General features: G+C 49.2%; 2 protein-coding genes across 2 annotated transcripts in view; both read right to left on the reverse strand.

The window, feature by feature from the left end:
* Positions 1 to 669, reverse strand: part of LOC146356210 (uncharacterized) — a 53461-nt gene extending 52792 nt beyond the window's left edge. Inside the window, exon 1 of the mRNA XM_084830040.1 lies at positions 202 to 669. The gene's annotated coding sequence lies outside the window, so the exon portion shown is untranslated. The remainder of the gene's footprint in view (positions 1 to 201) is intronic.
* A 6671-nt stretch (positions 670 to 7340) lies between these two features.
* LOC146356211 (uncharacterized) lies at positions 7341 to 21273 on the reverse strand. The gene is made up of 7 exons (XM_084831873.1): positions 20935 to 21273; positions 17213 to 17803; positions 16738 to 16864; positions 15379 to 15461; positions 14847 to 14973; positions 12693 to 13913; positions 7341 to 12655 (listed from the first exon to the last, which is right to left on the reverse strand). Exons 2-7 carry the CDS (start codon positions 17747 to 17749, stop codon positions 12561 to 12563), a joined length of 2190 nt encoding a protein of 729 aa, XP_084687999.1. The 5' UTR covers positions 17750 to 17803; positions 20935 to 21273; the 3' UTR covers positions 7341 to 12560.
* Between the last annotated feature and the right edge of the window lie 61 nt (positions 21274 to 21334).

Here is a 21334-nt window from a genome sequence, read left to right on the forward strand (position 1 = left end):
CCCCCCCCCCGTCGGCTGCACGGGCCTTAGGGGAGGCAGGCGGGGGCCCGAACTCCTGTCGCAGCCCCTCCTCGGCCTCCCCTGCAAGCGGGGGCCCTCCTGCCTCCCCCGCCCGGCCCGGCGTCTTCCTCCCCGGCGCCCCCGGCCCCGCCCCGCCTCCCCCCGGCAGCCTCGCGCCCCCCCACGCGCCCCCCCACTCACCGGCGCGCAGGAGGCCGCGGAGCCGAGCGCCGGCGGGGGACACGAGCGCCCGGCCCGGGGCAGGAGCAGGCCGGAAGCGGCGGCCCAGCTCCCCGACGCCCGCCCGCCCGCGGAGCGGGGGCTGCGGCCACTCCCCCGGCCCCTCTAGGAGCGCCAGCTCGCCGCCTCAACCCGCGCCATCCTCCCCGCGGCACCGCGGGCGGCCGCGCTGCTCCCGCGCGGAGCGGAAGGCCCGCAGGGGCCCGGCGGGGGGCGCTCAGCAGGCCGCAGGCGCGCGGGCCGCGCGGGGAGAGCGAGCAGGGCCGCCCTCGTCTCCGGAGGGAGGGAGGGAGGGAGGCGGTTTCCTCGCAGACGTTCTTGCATGTAAAATGCAGGCACAGCAGCGTTTCAGGAAGGGCTTGCTGTGCCCATTAGGCCGGCTGGAGCGACGGAGCGGAGGCGGTGCTCCAGCAACGGAGAGAAGTCTTCCTAAGCCCGGCTGTGGCTGAAATTCCCATGCAGTAACTAACTGCAGCACGGCCCCCTCCCAAGAACGTGCAGACGAGGTCGCCCAATTCCCAACACAAAGTGGTCCTCCCACCTGTTACTTGAATCACCCTTCTCCAAGCAGTGTGGGTTAATGGGTAGAGTGTTGGACCGGGACTCAGGAGAACCGGGTTCCAGGCCTGACTTGGCCATGAAGCTCGCTGGGTGACTTTGGGCCAGCCACCGACTCTCCCTGCCTAACCTACCTCACAGGGTTGTTGTGAGCATAAAAATGGAGGGGAGGAGGAGTGTGTAAGCTGCCTTGTGGTTCCTTGTTTGTTGTTGTTTATTCGGTCAGTCGCTTCTGACTCTTCATGACTTCATGGACCAGCCCACGCCAGAGCTTCCTGTCGGTTGTCGCCACCCCCAGCTCCCCCAAGGTCGAGCCCGTCACCTCCAGAATATCATCCATCCATCTTGCCCTTGGTCGGCCCCTCTTCCTTTTGCCTTCCACTTTCCCTAGCGTCAGCCTCTTCTCCAGGGTATCCTGTCTTCTCATTATGTGGCCAAAGTACTTCAGTTTTGCCTTTAATATCCTTCCCTCAAGTGAGCAGTCTGGCTTTATTTCCTGAGGTATGGACTGGTTTGATCTTCTTGCAGTCCAAAGCATTCTCAGAATTTTCCTCCAGCACCACAGTTCAAAAGCATCTACCTTCGCTCAGCCTTCCTTATGGTCCAGCTCTCGCAGCCATAGGTTACTACGGGGAATACCATTGCTTTAACTCTGCGGACCTTTGTTGTCAGTGTGATGTCTCTGCTCTTCACTATTTTATCAAGATTTGTCATTGCTGTCCTCCCAAGAAGTAAACGTCTTCTGATTTCCTGGCTGCAGTCAGCGTCTGCAGTAATCTTTGCGCCTAGAAAGACAAAGTCTGTCAGTGCCTCCACATTTTCTCCCTCTATTTGCTAGTTATCAATCAAGCTGGTTGCCATAATTTTGGTTTTTTTGAGGTTTAACTGCAACCCAGCTTTTGCACTTTCTTCTTTCACCTTCGTCAGAAGGTTCCTCAGCTCCTCCTCACTTTCAGCCATCAAAGTGGTATCATCTGCATATCGGAGATTGTTAATGTTTCTTCCAGCGATTTTAACTCCAGCCTTGGCTTCATCAAGCCCAGCACGTCACATGATGTGTTCTGCGTACAGGTTGAATAGGTAGGGTGAGAGTATACAGCCCTGCCGTACTCCTTTCCCAATGTTAAACCAGTCCGTTGTTCCGTGGTCTGTTCTTACCGTTGCTACTTGGTCGTTATACAGATTCCTCAGGAGGCAGACAAGATGACTTGGTATCCCCATACCACCAAGACCTTGCCACAATTTGTTATGATCCACACAGTCAAAGGCTTTAGAATAGCCAATAAAACAGAAATAGATGTTTTTCTGAAACTCCCTGGCTTTCTCCTTTATCCAGCGGATATTGGCAATTTGGTCTCTGGTTCCTCTGCCTTTTCTAAACCCAGCTTGTACATCTGGCAATTCTCGTTCCATGAATTGCTGGCATCTACCTTGCAAGATCTTGAGCATTACCTTACTGGCATGTGAAATAAGTGCCACTGTTCAATAGTTTGAACATTCTTTGGTGCTTCCCTTTTTTGATATGGGGATATAGGTTGATTTTTTCCAATCTGTTGGCCATTCTTGTGTTTTCCAAATTTGCTGGCATATGGCATGCATCACCTTGACAGCATCATCTTGCAAGGTTTTAAACAGTTCAGCTGGGATACCATCGTCTCCTGCTGCCTTGTAATTAGCAATGCTTCTTAAGACCCATTCAACCTCACTCTTCAGGATGTCTGGCTCTAGCTCACTGACCACACCATCAAATCTATCCCCGATATTATTATCCTTCCTATACAGATCTTCCGTATATTCTTGCCACCTTTTCTTGATCTCTTCTGCTTCTGTTAGGTCCTTGCCATCTTTGTTTTTGATCATACCCATTTTTGCCTGGAATTTACCTCCGATGTTTCTGATTTTCTGGAAAAGGTCTCTTGTCCTTCCTATTCTATTATCTTCCGCTTCCGCGCATTGCTTGTTTAAAAATAATTCCTTATCTCTTCTGGCTAACCTCTGGAATTTTGCATTTAATTGGGCATATCTCCCCCTATCACTGTTGCCTTTTGCTTTCCTACTTTCTTGGGCTGCTTCCGGTATCTCAGCAGACAGCCATCTTGCCTTCTTGGTTTTCTTTTTCTTGGGGACGTTTTTTGTTGCTGCCTCCTGAACAATGTTGCGAACTTCTGTCCATAGTTCTTCTGGGACCCTATCTACTAAATCTAGTCCCTTAAATCTATTCTTCACCTCCACTGCATATTCATGAGGAATATTCGTGAGCTCACATCTAACTAATCTGTGGGTCTTCCCTATTCTCTTTAGTCTGATTCTAAATTGTGCAATAAGGAGTTCGTGATCTGAACTACAATCAGCTCCAGGTCTTGTTTTTTACCGACTGCATAGATGTCCGCCACCTTTGGCTACAAAGGATGTAGTCAATCTGATTTCAGTGTCGACCGTCTGGTGAAGTCCATGTATAAAATCGTCTCTTAGGTTGTTGGAAGAGAGTGTTTGTTACGCACAGTGAGTTGTCTTGGCAAAATTCTATCAGCCTATGTCCTGCTTCATTTTGTTCTCCCAGACCATGCTTGCCTGTAATTCCAGGTGTCGTTTGACTATCCACCTTAGCATTCCAGTCTCCTGTAACGAAAATAACATCTTTGTTTGGCATACTATCCAGTAGGTGCTGCAGATCCTCATAGAACTGATCTACTTCTGCTTCTTCAGCATCTGTGGTTGGGGCATATATTTGGATCACTGTGATGTTAAATGGCTTACCCTGAATTCGAATTCAGATCATTCTGTCATTTTTTTGATTGTATCCAAGCACTGCTTTAGCCACTTTATTATTAATTATGAAGGCTACTCCATTTCTTCTGTGGTCCTCTTGTCTACAGTAGTAGATCTGGTGGCCATCTGATGTGAAGTGGCCCATTCTAGTCCATTTCAGTTCACCAACACCCAAAATGTCTATATTTAATCTTGACATCTCCCCAATAACCACATCCAATTTGCCCTGGCTCATAGATCTTACATTCCAGGTTCCTATGGTGTGTTAATCTTTAGGACATCGGATTCATCGTTCACCACCAGCACCATCGGCTGCTAGCTGTCCTTTCGGCTTTGAGCTAGCTGTGTCATCACATCTGGGGCTAGTTGAACTTATCCTCTGTTCCTCCCCAGTAGCATTTTGACCATCTTCCGACCTGGGAGTCCCATCTTCCGATGGTATACCGACATATCTCTGGTTGTACTGATCCATTTAGTTTTCATGGCAAGAATACTGGGGTGGGCTGCCGTTTCCTTCCCCAGGGATCATATTTAGTCTGACCTCTCTGCCATGACCTTCCCGTCTTGGGTGTCCCTTCACGGTTTAGCTCATGAGGTCATTGAGGTGCTTAAGCTCCAGCACCACGACAAGGGGAATGGTTCCTTGTAGGAGGGGAAAAGGCAGGAAACGAATGTAACAACCCCAAATTACGATACAACAACCCCAAATTACAATTAATGAATTTAATAATAAATAAATAAACAAACAAACAGGGTTGTTGTGTGGATAAAAATGGAGGGGGGAGGAGTGTGTAAGCTGCCTTGTGGTTTCTTGCAAGAGGGGAAAAGGAGGAAACAAATGTAACAACCCCAAATTACAATACAACCTGGTGCCCTCCAAATGTGTTGGACTACAACTCCCACAATCCCCAGCAGGCATGGCCTGTGGTCAGGAATGCTGGGAGCTGTCATCCAAAAGATCTGGAAGGCACAGGGTTGGGAAGGCTGGTTTAGTGTTCTGTCCGAACCAGGGATTATGGCGCATTGAGCCCAAACAAGCCTGGATCCATAAAACAAGCAAAACACCCATCCTGGCTGAGGGATTATGGGAGTTGTAGTCCAACACACCTGGAGGTCACCAGGCTGGGGAACAGGGATTTCGATGTGTTCAGGTGAGGGAGGGAGCGTAGGGAGCAACCTTAAACTGGATCAAACCAGGGGTCCATCAATGGCTACTAGTCCTGATGGCTCTGTGCTCCCTCCATTATCAGAGGCAGTATGCCTGTGTACACCGGTTGCTGGGGAACATGGGCGGGAGGGTGCTGCTGCAGCTCATCAGCTTCCCATGGGCAGCTGGTTGGCCCCTTTGTGAACAGAGTGCTGGACTAGCTGGACCCTTGGTCTGACCCAGCAGGGCTCGTCTTACGTTCTTGCGTATCGCCCCTCGAAAAAGGATGTTCCGGAGTTGGAGAAGGTGCAGAAAAGGGCAAGCCAGATGACCAAGCTGCTGGAGCACCTCCCCTGTGAGGGAAGGTCACAGCATCTGGGACTGTGTGGCATAGAACAGAAGGCTCTGTGGCACTGCACGTGTCTGTGTTTATATGCTCCTGCACTGACGTACCCGTCTTGCAGGACCAGGAAGGAGGCAGGCGTGCCTTGCCAGCCACAGAGATGCCTTCTCCGGGTCCATGTGAGAGAGTCGGGATGCCTAGATCGAGTGAAGAGGAAGACAGGACTGAGGCGGTTACCTGCCTGGCCTCCTGCCCTGGGGAAAGGGCTCTTTGGATCATGGCCGGGCCAAGCTGAACCATTTTTCACTTTTGTCCTCTTCCCTCCCCGGTCCTCTTTCCTTGTGTGTCGTGTCTTTGTAGATTGTAAGCCTACAGCCAGGAACTGCCTAGTTCTACTGGTTATAAGTAAGCTGCCCCAGGAGACTTACTTTAGCTGGGCCGCAGGATAAAAAAAACAGTGTAAGGGCACAATCGTATGCATGTTTCGACAGAAAGAAGTTCTACAACTCCCAGCATGCTCCAGCCAGCATGGTTGCCTGGGGCATGCTGGGAGTCATAAGACTGGCTGGCTGGGGCATGCTGGGAGTTGTAGGACCTCTTTCTGTCTAAAGATGCATGGGATTGTACCCTGAATGAATGATCTGATTGCGCTTACAGTAGTTCAAGGAAGAAATGGCAGACAGAGGAGGGATAGAGGAGAGGGGGTAGTTCTGCTGGGTCATGGGGGGCAGGAAGTATCAGTAGCTGGACAGGAAGGGTGCTTAAGGAGAGGCAGAGGAAGAGAGGGGCTGTATTGCAGGGGTAGGTAAGTTGGCGTCCTCCAGGGGTTGGATCCTGATTTAAGCTGGACTGCCCCACCCTCTCCTTCCTACCACAGCCCTTCCAGCCCATGGAGGCCAGTGGCTCTGATTTTGGTGGGGCTGTTTCATTCTTAGTTTCAGTCAGAACCAGCCAGAACTTTTAAAGGAGCTCTCCAAGGTTCTGGACCCTATCCCCCAAATCTCTGGCCTCCACTGCCTCCAGCACCCTCCTGAAAATGCTACACAGAGAACCTTGCTATATAGGGTGAGCTGTAGTGTTGGGAGACGAGGGGAGCTCCCTAGTTAGCCAGGCTGGTGGCTACAAGAGAGAGGGCTTTCTCAGTGATGGCGCCCTTCTTCTGGAACAAACTCCCCAAAGACGTTCACCTGGCACCTACACTGTTATCTTTTCAGCGCCGGGCAAAGTCCTTTCTTTTCTCCCAGGCATTTTAGAGACCAAGGTGATTAAGGCTGTTTTATCGAATCCTGTGCTGTTTATTGTTTTGCATTATCTTGTATTGTATTCTTTCAAATGTATGTGTTGTGTTTTGTATTCTCAGCCATGTTGTAAAATGGCATGTTAGTTTTTTAACTGGCCCGAATCCGCCCTGAGATCATGAGCTATTGGGTGGATCAGGTTACTAAATAAATAAATATCTCAAAAAATCAGGGGGAGTGACTCTTGCGGAAGGCAGATCCTGGATCCAACCCTTGACGTTTTGGACTATAACCCCCATAATCTCTGCCCATTACCCAGGGTGGCTGGAGCTTATGGAAGTTGTAGTCCAAAACACCTCTAGGGTACCAGGGTGCCTCTGGGCTGGCCCAAGACATTTTGGTGCCTGAGGCGAAGAACAAAAGTGTCCCCTCTCCTGTTCCATGTGCAAAAGCCAACTGGGCTGTTCCTTCCACACTGACAATGGGACAGCGTGCTCCGCAGCACCTGACGGAGCAGGCTAGCTTAGGGGGCACAGGGCAGGCCGCTTGGCACTTTCAGCTTTTGGAGGAGTCATCAAAGAACCTAGAAAGTGGAGATGGCCCATCCGACATGCATGTTATAAAAAAAACTATCAATTGGTTCCCCATGAACAGAGTTCGTGGAGAAAAATAAATTCTAACCATTTAGCTTAACTGCATTTATTGAAACATTCAAAGTGTTACATCTTTTATCTTTACCAAACTTCCTTAAATACAATGTTCTCAGTGGAAACTAAACATTAACTGGGTTACTTTGAACTGTAAAAAGGTAAAGGTAAAGGTGTCCCCAACCAGTCGTGTCCGACTCTAGGGTGCGGTGCTCATCCCCGTTTCTAAGCCAAAGAGCCAGCGCTGTCCAAAGATGCTTCCGTGGTCATGTGGCCGGCATGACTGAACACTGAGGTGCACGGAACGCTGTTACCTTTCCTGCTGAAGCGGTGCCTATTTATCTACTTGCAATTTCTTGCTTTTGAACTGCTAGGTTGGCAGAAGCTGGGACTGAAGACGGGAACTCACTCCATCACACAGCACTCGGGTCTTGAACTGCTGACCTGCTGACCTTCCAGTCTGCAGCTCAGCATCTTAACCACTAAGCCACCGTGGCCCCTACTTTGAACTGTAGGTGTCTCTTAACCCTTCAGGATTTGTTCATAGGCTGTATGGTACTAGCATAGCATTGTAATTTGGCCTGCAGCTGTGTTTAGAAGTGTACAGACATTTTTGGTGTTCATATTTGACTTTGCTCCAATATGCAATTCATTATGTTTGTTTAATCATTTTTTTAAATTAAAAATAAAAGTTTATAGTACATTGTCATGGAAGATGCTCCAATTCTTTTTAAAGAGCTTTATGGATATAAATAAACTGCCAACTTTGAATTATACCTAAAACCATCGTTATTCGTGGAATCTGTGTGTCAAGAGCTTTTCAATGAAGTGTGTTTCATGAGAATTGGTCAACTGGAAGGCAGTCAAAAAGGGATGACCAACGACCACGCTATTTTGAATATATATGATTTCTCCCGTTGATCAGGGTGAGAAAACCAAGGGACCTTGTACAGGTGGAGATAGATATGACATCTGAGAGAAGGTTGAGGATTTATTGCAAGTCCCAAACAGAACTGCAGTTCCCAAATTAATATGGACACAAGTTTGACTTTCCAGCCCCAAATATTTATTTATTACATTTCTATACCACCCCATAGCCAAAGCTGTCTGGGCGGTTTACATGAATTAAACACATTACAATACAGTAGACAGAGATTAAAAGCCATTTACAAAAAAAACATAGACAATATATACAAGGGAACATATATCTAAAACACTTCAAACAAACAACCTCAAGCAAACAACCATCAATATAGGACAATCCAGATGAATTAAAACTTCTCATATGCTCCTGAATGCCTGGGAGAAGAGAAAGGTTTTAACTTGGCACTAAAAAGGTAACAGCGTTGGCACCAGGTGGGCCTCATCAGGGAGATCATGCCATAATGGGGGGGGGGGCACCACCGAGAAGGCCCTCTCCCTTGTTGCTGTCTTCCAAGCTTCCCTTGGAGTAGGCAGCCGGTGGAGGACCTTAGATGTTGAGTGTAGCGTATAAGTCAGTTCGTGGCGCTCTGTCAGGTATTGTGGTCCCAAGCTGTGTAAGGCTTTAGCAGTTAAAACCAGCACCTGAAATCGGGCTCAGAAACATGCAGGCAGCCAGGGCGAGTGGACCAGAGTGGTCTTATATGTTTGGACCTTCTGGGCCCCATTATCAATCTGGCATGAGCTGCAGCTTCTGAACCGTCTTCAAAGGCAGCTCCACATAAGAGTGCATTGTAGTAATCTAACTGGGAGATTACCAGAGCATAGACAACCGAAGCCAGGCTATCCCTGTCCCAATAGGGGCATAGTTGGGCCACCAACCGAAGTTGGTGGAAGGCACTCCATGCCACTGAGGCCGCCTGAGCCTCAAGTGACAAAGATGTCTCAAAGAGAACCCCCAAGCTACGAACCTGCTCCTTCACGGGAGCGCAGCCCCATCCAAAACAGGCTGAGCACCCTCTATCCGGTCAGCAGAACCACCCAGCAACAGCACCTCAGTCTGGTCTGGACGGAGTTGCAGTTGATTAGCCCTCATCCAGTCCATTGTCACAGCCAGGCACCGATTTAGCACATCCACAGCCCCACCTGAAGGAGATGAATAGGGGAAGTAGAGCTGCGTGCTGATGGCAGCGCACTCCATGACTCTGGATGAGCGCACTCAGCGGTTCCATGTCGATGCTGAATAGCACGGGGGGCGAAACCAACCCCTGTGGAGCCCCATACTGGAGAATCCATGGGGCCGAGCAATATCCCCCAAGCACCACCTTGAGCCAACCACCCGCTCAAGACCCTGGCCCAGGAAAGGAACATTTGCCACTGGCCTAAAATTATTTTTTTGTGTGTGGAATATTTTTATTTATTTTATCTTTATAAATGAAATAAACAATACCAAAATTACCTGATCAATACTACAATATCCCAACAATACAATATTCTGATGAGGACACCACAATAACAAAGAGAGAAGGAAAAAGAAAAAAAATGGAAAAGGGAGGAGGAAGGGAAGTGAAGAAAAAAGAAGATTCTTTCCCCTTCCCTCTCCCTCTCCCTTCCCTTTAAAGAATTGAGTTTAAACTCCAATACCCCCTGGCCTCGGATGCCATTCTATTTTAAAAACTATATAACCTTAACAATATTACAGTTTAATAAACAACCTTACATTTCAATATCATATCATCAATCTTATATCAAAGAAACAGGTCTACAATTCATTCCCAGAAGCCTATATTAATAATAATAATAATAATAATAATATAGTGTTATATAATAAAACTTAATATAAACCTTCAACCGTCAGTAATATATTTTATACTAGATATATTATCTATTTTGAAATAAAACATAAAGAAAAGCAAGAAAGAACAAAATATGAAAGAAAGTAAACAAATATATGTATAATCATTTATCTCCTGAGCTAGCCTGGATCATGTAGACTAAATACAAACAGTTAACAAAGCTTGTTTAAAGTTTCCAGTTCATGGGGTTGTAACAGAATTCTCATGCATTTTTACGTTCAGCCATGCCTCCACCATTTCATAATTTTGAAACTTCTTCATCTGACCTTCAGACACGATACAAAGTATAGCAGGATATTTTAAGTAATATTGTAAGTTCATTTGTTTTGCCATATTTTTTGCTTTGATAAATTGCCTTTTATTCGCCACCTCTTTGATGTAGTCTGGAAATAACAACTTTATCTTGTTTCCAGGAAAGGCTTCCACCCCCTCTTGCCAAACACAGGATATAATTCTTTGTGGAGACTTTTGCAAATTGAATTATGTTCGTGTAATCAGTCGCTTTAGCATTCGGCACACGAAATGCCTGCTCAATATCAAGTAAATAATCAGATGGGATAGGGAGTATCTCATGCAAAAGTTTATCCACAAAAACAGGCAATTTTACATCATTAGACAGATTTTTAATCCCAATAATACGTACATTGGATCTCCTCGTGAAGGCCTCCAGTTGAGAAATTCAATCAGAGGCATTTTTAAAACAAATTTGTGTCATAGTTTCATTTCCTGTCACTCGGTCTTCAAGCTCATTAATTTTCGTCTCCATTTTTTGCCATGACGCATTAATTAAATCTACAGCTCCTTGCAAGGCAGTGATGGAATTTTGGATTAAATCCAGCCTTTTGGCTTGCTCCGTAAATTGCGAAGATAAAGTCTTTATCAGAGTAAATAATTCCCCTGTATCTTCTGTTCTCGAAACTTTTGACACAGGGGGTGCAGGGGGAGTTGATGCCAGCTCCTTTCTTCTCCTCAGCGCAAGACATGTTTCTCTCAAACAGATCTTACAGGTCCTCAGATGTTCTCAAATATTGTTAACTTTTCTTAAATCATCCCTCAGAAGTTATTTCTTAAAGCATATGTTATTATGGAACACGGCAGCCCTGTTTTCTCCTATGAAACAGGAGTCTCAGGTTGGTAAAGCTCGGGGAGATAATCCTCGAATCCAGCCCCCCCACTATCTCGTGCAGGATACTTTTCTCCAAGATGTTATCCAGAGCTGCCTTGCCCCCCCTTTTAATTCCAGGGGGGGCGATGAAAAGGTTTTTCAACCTTTTAAAAAGCTGTTTGAGAAAGCCCCCATGGAGAATCCGTGGGGAAGCTGCCAGAGCAACATCGGTTCCAACCGGAAGTCCTGCCACTGGCCTAAAATTCCTAAGGTTTTCCGGGTCCAGGGAGGGTTTCTTCAGGTGTGGTCTACCCACTGCCTCTTTGAGGTGGCCCGGGACCACTCCCTTGCACAAGGAGGCATTTATCACCTCCCTGGCCGGCCAGCTGTTCCTTCCCTGCCAGTTTTGATAAGCCAAGAGGGGCAAGGATCCAGTATGGAACTGGTTAATATTTGACTACACAGTGCAATGTTGGCTACAAAGCCCCAAATTAAGTATGACAATACAACAGATATTTCCCTCTCCCCATTGCAGTGACAGAGAGATGCCCCACATGATCTCTGCCCCCGACATACTTACATCAGATTGCTATGCTGGCCAAGCTGGACCTGAATGTGTGCTGCTTTTGGACTAGGGAAACTGACAAACCGCACTGTCAGGTCCAATTGTCCATTGGTCCCTTCCTCCCAGAAGGAGCATTTTAAACTTTGTACATGCTCAGGAGTCCGGGCCTGAAGGGCCTCAATGTTGCCAATTCTTTATACTTCATCATGTCCCATCCCTGAACGATTGTTGTCAACTGCCCTCAAGGTCTCTTCCAATGACCATGATGTGTTTCTTTTGTTATTACTACAGTTTCGGCCTTTATGTTGAACGGTCCCCTCTTGTTTAGAAAATTGTTTACCTTCTTCTATGTTGATCCCCAATTGCTGTTTTTATGTGTGCCGAGGTCGAGGTCCTTGTCTAAACAAACTCATTCACTCTTCATCTCCACCTCCCTACAACTTCTTCGGCAGTTCATAGAGGGAACATTGAGCGACTAAAACAAATGTAAAACTTGGAGGACACTTTACAAATGCAACATCTGAAACGTTTGCAACTGGTTACGTCTGGTGTTCAGATTCTTACATTCAGTTACAAATGGCTGTACTTTATACAGGAACTCGAGAGACCATGCAAAGTTCATCTTGGTGCCTCCTGCTCTACAAGGCTACCTACTTGGGCCTTTCAGGAAGGTTCTAGAAAGAATCTAAGTGAATATAGGAAATTCCCATGAAAATTGATCTCGCATTACATTTATTAGACTTTAAGGGTAGATAAAAGGAAGGACTTCTTCAGACAGCGCAGAGTTAAACTATGGAGTTTTCCACCACAGGATGTGGTGATGACCGCAGATTTGGATGGCTTTAAAAGGGGGTTAGATGAATTCCTGGAGGAAAAGGCTATCAATGGCTACTACAACACATTGATGGCTATGTGTTCGCTCCAGTACCACAGGTAGTATACGTATGTACACCAGTTGCTGGGGAACATGGGTGGGGGGGTGCTGTTGCGCTCATGCCCTGCTTATGGGTTTCCCACAGGAAACTAGTTGGCCACTGAGTGAACAGAATGCTGGACGGAATGGGCCCCTGGTCTGCCCCAGTGCGGCTCTTCTTATGTTCTTAAGGTGCCACATGATTCTTTGTTGCTGTTGCCAAAGATAAGCTGGTTCTGGTTCTTTATATGGAATCCTTCAAACGGATTCAAAGATGTGAAGTGAGAGCTGTAGTCTCACTGAAGCACTTTCCGCACTCCAGACATTTCTACGCTTTTCCTGCTGTGTGTGTCCTTTGATGGGCGCTCAGACCTGATCTCTGAGAAAAGCTCTTTCCGCACTCAAAACATTTAAATGGTTTCTCTCCTGTGTGAACTCTCAGATGTACGGTAAGGTTTGAGCTCTGCCCGAAACTCTTTCCACACTCCAGGCATTTATATGGTCTCTGCCCTGTGTGTGTGCTCTGATGCCAAGAAAGGCACAATTCAGCAGTAAAGCTTTTGCCACAGTCTGAGCACTTATATGGTTTCTCACAGGTGTTTTGGTGTCTAATGAGACTTTGCTTCGTAGATAAGTTCTTTCCACACTCCAAGCACTGATATGGTTTCTCACCTGTGTGGGTCATTAGATGGGAAGTAAGCTGCTCTTTCCACATGAAGCTCTTCCCGCACACCCGGCATTTAAATGGTTTCTCCCCTGTGTGGGTTCTTTGGTGCTCAGTAAGGCTTTCCCTCCGACGGAAGCTCTTTCCGCACTCCGCACAATTAAATGGTTTCGCTCCTGTGTGGATTGTTTGGTGTTGAATGAGGTTTCCCCTCTGACTGAAGCTCTTCCCACATTCCAGGCATTTAAATGGTTTCTCCCCTGTGTGGATTCTTTGGTGCTCAGGAAGTTTTCCCTTCTGACTGAAGCGTTTTCCGCACTCCAAGCACTGATAAGGTTTCTCGCCTGTGTGGATTCTTTGATGACAAGCAAATTTCCCCCTCGAATTGAAGCTCTTCCCACACTCCAAACATTTAAATGGTTTCTCCCCTGTGTGGATTCTTTGATGGTCAGTAAGGGTTCCCCTCCGACTGAAGCTCTTTCCGCACTCCAGACACTTAAATGGTTTCACTCCAGTGTGGATCGCTTGGTGTTTTATGAGGTTTCCCCTATGACTGAAGCTCTTTTCACATTCAGGGCATTTAAACGGTTTCTCCCCTGTGTGGGTTCTTTGGTGTTTCACAAGGTTCTTCCTCTGACAGAAGCTCTTTCCACACTCAGAGCACTGAAACGGTTTTTCCCCTGTGTGAGTTCTCCAATGATAATTTAGGCTCGATTTATGACAGAAGCTTTTCCCACACGCTGGGCACGTATGCCCTTCCTTTCCCTTGGCAATTTTTCGTTGTACTGAGACTTCGTGGATGCTGCCACCTCGATAAGCAGAAGACGCCTCTTGTTGTTTCCATTTGACTCCCCTTCTCCTTCTCTGGGGTCCTCCATTTTTACCTCTGGCTCCTTCCAGTAACCCGCTGGGTGCTTCGTTCTCACACTTGCTCTCCCACCCATCACCTGTTGGAATGAAGAGACAGAAAAGGAGTCAGAGCCCAAGAAAGAGATGGAGCCTCAAATGAGGAAACAGAGACCCTGGAGAGCTGCCTCCAGCCAAAGGAAACAACATTTATCTACATATTAGAATATGAGCGTTCAGTGGGAGCTTCGAGGTCATTTAATACAGTTCTAATCTATTCAGACGAGAATTACAAGTTTACTGAGTTTACTTTCTAAAGTTGTAAAATATAATGATAATCTTATGAGCAAATTAAGTTATACATAAAATAACTTTCAGAACAGAAAGACTGCTCAATGTCCCTAAAGCAGCCCTCCCCAACCTGGCGCCCTCCAGATGTTTCGGACGACAGTGCCCAGCATTCCTGACCATTGGCCATGGTGCCTGAGGCTGATGGGAGCTGATGTCCACAATATCTGGAGGGTACTGGCTTGGGGAAGGCTGTCTTGAAGCAACAAAGTGACCTTAGAGCTATAAAGAGTGCTCAGAAAAAGGTATTGCTTATTTTTCATTTGTTCTGAAAAAAAACTGGAAAAAACCGTTTTTCCCCCACGGCCTCAAAATTTCCAGAGACTTCACATCTCTAATTATGCCAGCCAACAGGTCTGAAACACCTTTGGTGAAGGAGAACTCCCCATCACGCGAGACGGCCGGTTCCACTGTGACACAGCCCTGTCCCTCAGGCATTTTCTTGCAAGGACTTAAAAGAAAATGGCAAACACTCTAAAAAGGACTTCTTGGCCCTGGCAAAAACAGGGAAGGGAGGGGCCACGCTGGAGTCAGCGACTCAGTCTGGGGTCAGGCCAGGAGGCAGCCCCTGAGCCCCGAGCTCAAGGTTTTGCCTCCTGAGACGGAGCACAACAGAATCGAGCGGAAGAGGGGGATGCTGGGCCCTGAGGAAGAACTGGCAATGTCTGGACAGGGGGGAGCCGTACCCAGAGAGGCCACGATCCCCCAATTCTCCGCCATGACTGCCCTGTGCAGGGCCCTTTGACCCGGATCCAAGAGAGCCCACTCCTCCTCGGTGAAATGCACAGACACCTCCTCAAAGGTTATTCGGTCCTGAATGGAGAAGAGGGAGAAGAAGGAGAAAAACAAGAGTGAACATGACACTTCTCCCCTTCTAAGCAAAATCCACACGGGGAGCTAAGGCCAGGAGGTTGCAGGCTCAGCTGCAGAACGGAAACTAGGAAGGCCATTGCGAGTGGCAGCAATGGCCTTCCTAGGGCAGAAGCAAAGGGAGCAGGCAGTTCCTTCCAGGCTCAGGGCGAGTCTCCTTCCCACAGCAGCCCCTCCAGCCCCCCGAAAGCGCTACAGAGAAGTCAGAAGACCCTGCTGAATGGGGGGGCTGTGATGGGGGTGATCCCCAAGAATCGGGCAGAAGGACCTTCTGTGAGTCGAGCATTCCTCTCCTGGCTCCAACCCCAGGGCTGTGTCCTGCCACCTCCCCCAGGACTCCTTCCCTACCTGGCCTGGCTGCCCGGCAGCTCTGCCCACTCCACCGCAAAGGGGAGACGACCCGGAGCGCATCGCCAGCACCGCTTCACCACCTATGAGGGAGACAGAGGCAGATGGAAGATTATCACTATTATTTCCAAACACAGGGGGCTGTGCTTGCGTAATTCAGAGCGGACAAGGAAGAGATAGACAGTGACTAACATCTGGGTGTACAGGATTAAAGGGGTAATGAAGTGTGGCAGAGAATACACACACACACATATAGATATAAGGTTTGAAAGTGACTTATTTACTGTTTAACATCTGAATCCTCTAAATGATAGATATTTCTAGGTTTTGCAAAGCCCCACACCTACGGCTCGTGGCTGCAAAAGGGTAAAGTAAGAAAGAGAATAGTACAGGTCAGGATGAAAGCCAGCGTGTCTGAACAGCTCACAAGCTAAAGGTATTGACCGGTCCTGCTGTCACCTTTCCCTTTGCCCCTGCTGTAAATCTTCAAAAGCCAAATCAAAACACAGACAAGAGACTTGCATTCCAAGGTTTTTAATCCACCTAATTCAGTGGGTCATTCAGATGCTAATTGTCAGTGACCCACAGTCTACAAAGGACATACCTTCAGGGAGTTCAAAGGAAAACTATGGAACTTGCCCACTGCCCACCCTTTGAGGAACAGGCGAGCTTGCTGTCCTGACTTGAGGGGGGGGGGATCTGCCCCTGTCTCCTGAGGGCTCTAAGTGCAGCTGTTCCCGCAGGGCCAATCGGGCCGATTGCCTAAGCTCCGCCCCTGCCATTTCTCTCTTGTCTCTGTGTTAAGAATTCAGGCCCTACCAGCCCCCCTTCTCCCTGTTCGCTATCTCTCACAGGGAAGGGTGAAGAGGGGCCCTCTCCGTCCAGCTGTGCCTTTGAAGCTTCAGGATGAGGCCTATCCACCTCTGTCCAGGCCTGGGAAATTTCCTCCCCCACGTTTTGCGGATCCTCTTCAGACTCTGAGCTACTCTGCCAATCACTGGGCTCAGGGGCAACCCTGACATCTTGTAGCAGCGTTCCTGTCTGTGGTGGAAGGTGTTACCTGCAGTGGGAAAGGCCTGATTGAAAAGTCTTTTCCCACTGGTCAAGAGGCCACACAGCCCCCGAGAGCTGCTCCAAGATTGAATCCTGACACTCGGACAGGATTCTTTCCCAGCACTACCTGGAGATGCCAGGGACTGAAGCTGGCATCTCCCGGGCATCAGGTCTGTGCTTTACCGATGAGTGACAGCCCTGTCCCAAATGCTTTAGGTGGGTTCAGAGGAAAAGAGAAGCAGCCCACAGATTTCTGGCCTCTTCGAGGCAGGGAGGCCAAACACAGAGGAGACACATCAGTCTTACCCAGGGAGGTGGCCCCTCCACCAGCTTCCAGGATGATCCACCTCGATGGCTCTCTCTGTGGGGCGCTCGGCAGAGCCTTCTCGGCCTCAGGGAAATCAGCGGCCTCTTGTGCCAACAGCCCCTGGACCTGAAACAGCAACAGGGATCTCAGGCAGGGAGTGGGAAGAGGGCTTAGAAGAGGAAGGGGACATCCAAAGACTGGGGAGTGAGGTGAGGAAAGGTGTTGGGTCCTCCCCTTCATAAAAGACGGCAAGAGAAACTGGAGGGTTCTTCTGGGAGAGGCTTTCGCAACCTGGTGCCTTACAGATGTGTTGGACCACAACCCCCAGCAGGCCCTAGCCACCTGTGCTGGCTGGGGCATGCTGGGAGTTGTGGTCCAACATATCTGGATGGCATCAGGTTGGAGAAGGCTGTTGCAGGATGTCCTTGCCCACACCCCCAGTCATCTGAAGCCACCAGGATGAAACTCTCTCACCTGGCGTGTTTCCTGCCTCTTCACATCTCCTTGGCTCAGGAGGAAACCTTCTGCCAGGGCCACCGCCTGGGAGCTGGTTTCTGGTCTGCATTCTCTCACCCAGCTCTCCGTCTCCAGCGGAAGGACGGTCAGGAACTGTTCCAGGATCACCAGGTCCAGGATCTGACTTTTGGTGTGTCGCTCTGGCTTCAGCCACCAACAGCAAAGACTGTGAAGTCGGCTGCAAACCTCTCGGGGCCCCTCGGCCTCCTGGTAGCAAAATTGCCTGAAACGCTGGAGCTGTACATTTTTGCTGAAGGGGTCTTCACCCAGCATGTTCTGTACCGTTGCTTCCCAGAGTCCTCCGCTGCTCCCAATCTGGATGATACAGGGGACTTTACTTGCCTCTGGGCCAGCCGAATTTTGATTTTCTGACTCCAATTTGATGTCCAAAGGAGCTGCCATTGGGGTGGATGGATCACCTTCACCTTTTGCCCAACAGTTCAAGGCAGGAAATGCTGTAACTGCTGGGGCTACAAAGTCTTGCAAAGCCAACATGTCAAGGCAAAGAGGAGAAAACGGTCGATTCCCACGAATGACAGGGTCTCTTCCCTGTAGGAAAGGAATCAAATACTGAAAGAGAAGCCAGAAACTGGGGAAAGGTTGCTTCACCAAGGCGACTGAGAATTAAGTTTTAATTTACTGAAAATGAAACTCCAAGTTCATACTCCCCTTATACAAATCCGTGGGGCTTCCTCACTTACAATCCTGCATACAGTTCTGGTCACTGCATCTTGAAAAGGATATTGTAGAGTTCGAAGAACTGCAGAAAAGGGCAGCTAAAATAATTAACAGGCTGGAGCAACTCCCCTATGAGGGAAGGTTATAACATCTGGGACTGTGTAGCTTAGAAAACAGGTGAATGAGGGGAGACGTGATAGAGGTGTACAAAGCTATGCATGGTGTGGGGAACACTGGATAGGGAGACATTTTTCTCCCTCTCTCCTAATACTGGAACCTAATGGGGTGATCCCCTGAAGCTGTTTGGTGGGAGATTCAGGGCAGAGCAAAGGAAGGAACAGTGCAGAGTTAAACTACAGAATTCGCTACCACAAGGTGTAGTGATGGCCACCAACTCGGATGGCTTTAAAAGAGCCTTAGACAAATTCTTGGAGGAAAAGGCTATCAATGGCTACCTGTCCTGATGCCTATGTGCTCCCTCCAGCATCAGAGGCAGTGAGCCTATGTGCACCAGTTGCTGGGGAACATGGGCGGGAGGGTGCTGTTGCGCTCATGCCCTGCTTGTGGGTTCCCGGTCGACAGCAGGTTGGCCTCTGTGTGAACAGAATGATGGACTAGATGGACCTTGGTTTGATGACTGTTGTTTCTTATGTCTGTTGTTTCTCATTTAAATTCTCATTCCTTTCAATGGGTTTACTCTGTGCAAGGCTAAAATTGGCTGTTGGGTGGCTTGGAAGCATTCAGAAATGCGTTCAGCTGCGCCTGGGCTGCTGGGGCAACCTGGCTTGAACCCAGTTTCAGGAGCACTGTGGGGCCCAGAGGGAGGGGCCCCCAGGGGTCGCAGAGGGGCTGCCAGGGGCTTCGGGCGGCTGGGAACGGGGGAAACATGCAACTTTGTCACTGGAGGTACAAGTGTTTCTGAGGCTCAAGCGCCTTCTACCCCCTTGAGCTGACACAGCAGCTACAACTCTGCCTGTATAGTGACATCCTTGCTCCAATGATCCATGGCCTGGTAATCCTGCTAGATTACTGCACTGCATTGTATGTAGGGCTGCTCTTGAATACAACCCGGAAACTTCAGCTGGCACAAAATATGGCAGCTAGGGGCCTGGCTGGAACTGGGCATTCCACGCCCAATTCAAGATTCCCACATAAAATTCTGGAACATCCATGGGGATCTGGAACTCGGACCCAAACCTTTCACCAGAGTTGCACCATGAAGTTGTGGATCAGTGCTTTCTGTGGTTCAGTCCCTGGACACAGACATGACCTGTGATTTGATGGTGATTCTGGAGGCATCCCCATAAAAATCCTGGGGAATCAAGAGTACTCATGCCTCAGATCCATGTTCTGTGGCATAGCAGCACCACAAATCCGTGGATCCATGGTTTTCATAATGAAGTCCATGGACACAGAAATAATCTGTGATTGGCTGGTTATTTTGGTGGCACCTTCCCTTAAAACAATCCATAGGACCATGCCCCAAATCCATGTTTTTATGTCATGGTGGCTCTGTGAAGCATGGGCGTGTGATTATTATGGATCCATGTTCTTTCATCACACTTGCTCCATGAAGTACAGGATCAGTAATTTTAACTCAATGGAACCAATTCCCTAGGGAGGTGGCGGGCTCTCCCACACTGGAGGCATTCAAGACGAGGCTGGACAGCCATCTGTCAGGGATGCTCTGGCTTGGATTCCTGCACTGAGCAGGGGCTTGGACTCGATGGCCTTGTAGGCCCCAACCAACCCTACTATTCTATGATTCTAACTCCATGAAGTACAGTAATCAACATTACTTTGCTCTGTGGCCATGGATTTGATCTGTGATGTAATGGTGCATTTGTGGGGAGACTATATTAAAATCCAGAGGCCTCATAAGGAACTGCATCTCAAATCCTTTTTTTTTTTTTGCCATCCTGGATCTGAGAAATATAGAATCCATGCCACTGACATGGATTTGCTTTGTGATTCAGCTAGGATTTTGGATGCACTACATATAAAATCCAGACGATCCATCAGGATCCATGCCTCATATAAATGGTTCACACCATTTGACGTGAGGCAGCAGATCTCGGATTCTTAGGGTGCATACTTCAACAAAGATGAGTTCTGTGCTTTGAGGGGGGGGTGGGCAGGGGGGGGACCCAATATAAAAATTCAGAGGATCTGCATTGAATTGTATGTCTTATCCATGGCTTTATCACATGACGGTGCTAAAAGCCCCAAATCTATGTTATTTGTCACTCATTCCCTGCACATGGATGTGTTCTGCAATATGATGGCATTTAGGGGGCCTTTTCCTGTAAAAATCACGAGGATCCCCGCAAGGGATCCCTGTTTTTGCGCCATGGCTGCACCCACGAGTGGCTGATCCATGATTTCTCTGGTTCAGTCCATGGAGGCAGATGTGCTCTGTGATATGACGGTGGTTTGTGAGATTTGCTCTGTAAAAATCTCATGAAATCAAGAGGATCCCAGCAAAGGATCCACGTTTTTGTGCTGTGGCTGTGGGGTCTCCCCTTTAAAAGTCGTATGAAATCATGAGGATCCCTTTTTGATTGCATGGATCCTCGCTTTCCCCAGTCCCTTTAAATCACCATTTACGCTTGGTTCATCTGTCTGTTATTGGTGCATGTCGTCTGTCTGCTTCCATGTAAATGGCTTTTAAACGTTGTAAACGGAAATGTAGCGGGTTAGCTTCTGTAAACCACCCGGAGAGCTTTGGCTATGGGGTGCAACAGATAGGTAACAAATAACAACAACCGCAACCGCAACATACCGGCAATGTAGACCTCCCCCCCCCCCCCGTCGGCTGCACGGGCCTTAGGGGAGGCAGGCGGGGGCCCGAACTCCTGTCGCAGCCCCTCCTCGGCCTCCCCTGCAAGCGGGGGCCCTCCTGCCTCCCCCGCCCGGCCCGGCGTCTTCCTCCCCGGCGCCCCCCGCCCGGCCCCGCCTCCCCCCGGCAGCCTCGCGCCCCCCCACGCGCCCCCGCCACTCACCGGCGCGCAGGAGGCCGCGGAGCCGAGCGCCGGCGGGGGACACGAGCGCCCGGCCCGGGGCAGGAGCAGGCCGGAAGCGGCGGCCCAGCTCCCCGACGCCCGCCCGCCCGCGGAGCGGGGGCTGCGGCCACTCCCCCGGCCCCTCTAGGAGCGCCAGCTCGCCGCCTCAACCCGCGCCATCCTCCCCGCGGCACCGCGGGCGGCCGCGCTGCTCCCGCGCGGAGCGGAAGGCCCGCAGGGGCCCGGCGGGGGGCGCTCAGCAGGCCGCAGGCGCGCGGGCCGCGCGGGGAGAGAAGGCACAGGGTTGGGAAGGCTGGTTTAGTGTTCTGTCCGAACCAGGGATTATGGCAGATTGAGCCCAAACAAGCCTGGATCCATAAGACAAGCAAAACACCCATCC

The sequence above is a fragment of the Heloderma suspectum genome, chromosome 2, assembly GCF_057233095.1.
Source record: "Heloderma suspectum isolate Gila_16-S chromosome 2, 16-S_ref, whole genome shotgun sequence".
Taxonomy (NCBI): domain Eukaryota; kingdom Metazoa; phylum Chordata; class Lepidosauria; order Squamata; family Helodermatidae; genus Heloderma; species Heloderma suspectum.

Bases quoted from the DNA above. Each gene is read 5' to 3' on its own strand.
- LOC146356211 (XM_084831873.1), bottom strand. From the start codon at position 17,749: ATGTTGGCTTTGCAAGACTTTGTAGCCCCAGCAGTTACAGCATTTCCT. The intron at 16,865-17,212 runs GTGAGAGAGTTT...TTGCTGTTTCAG, and splicing joins AGAGGCAGGAAACACGCCAG to GTCCAGGGGCTGTTGGCACA. The intron at 12,656-12,692 runs GCTTTTCTCAGA...CGCCCATCAAAG, and splicing joins ATGTTTTGAGTGCGGAAAGA to GACACACACAGCAGGAAAAG.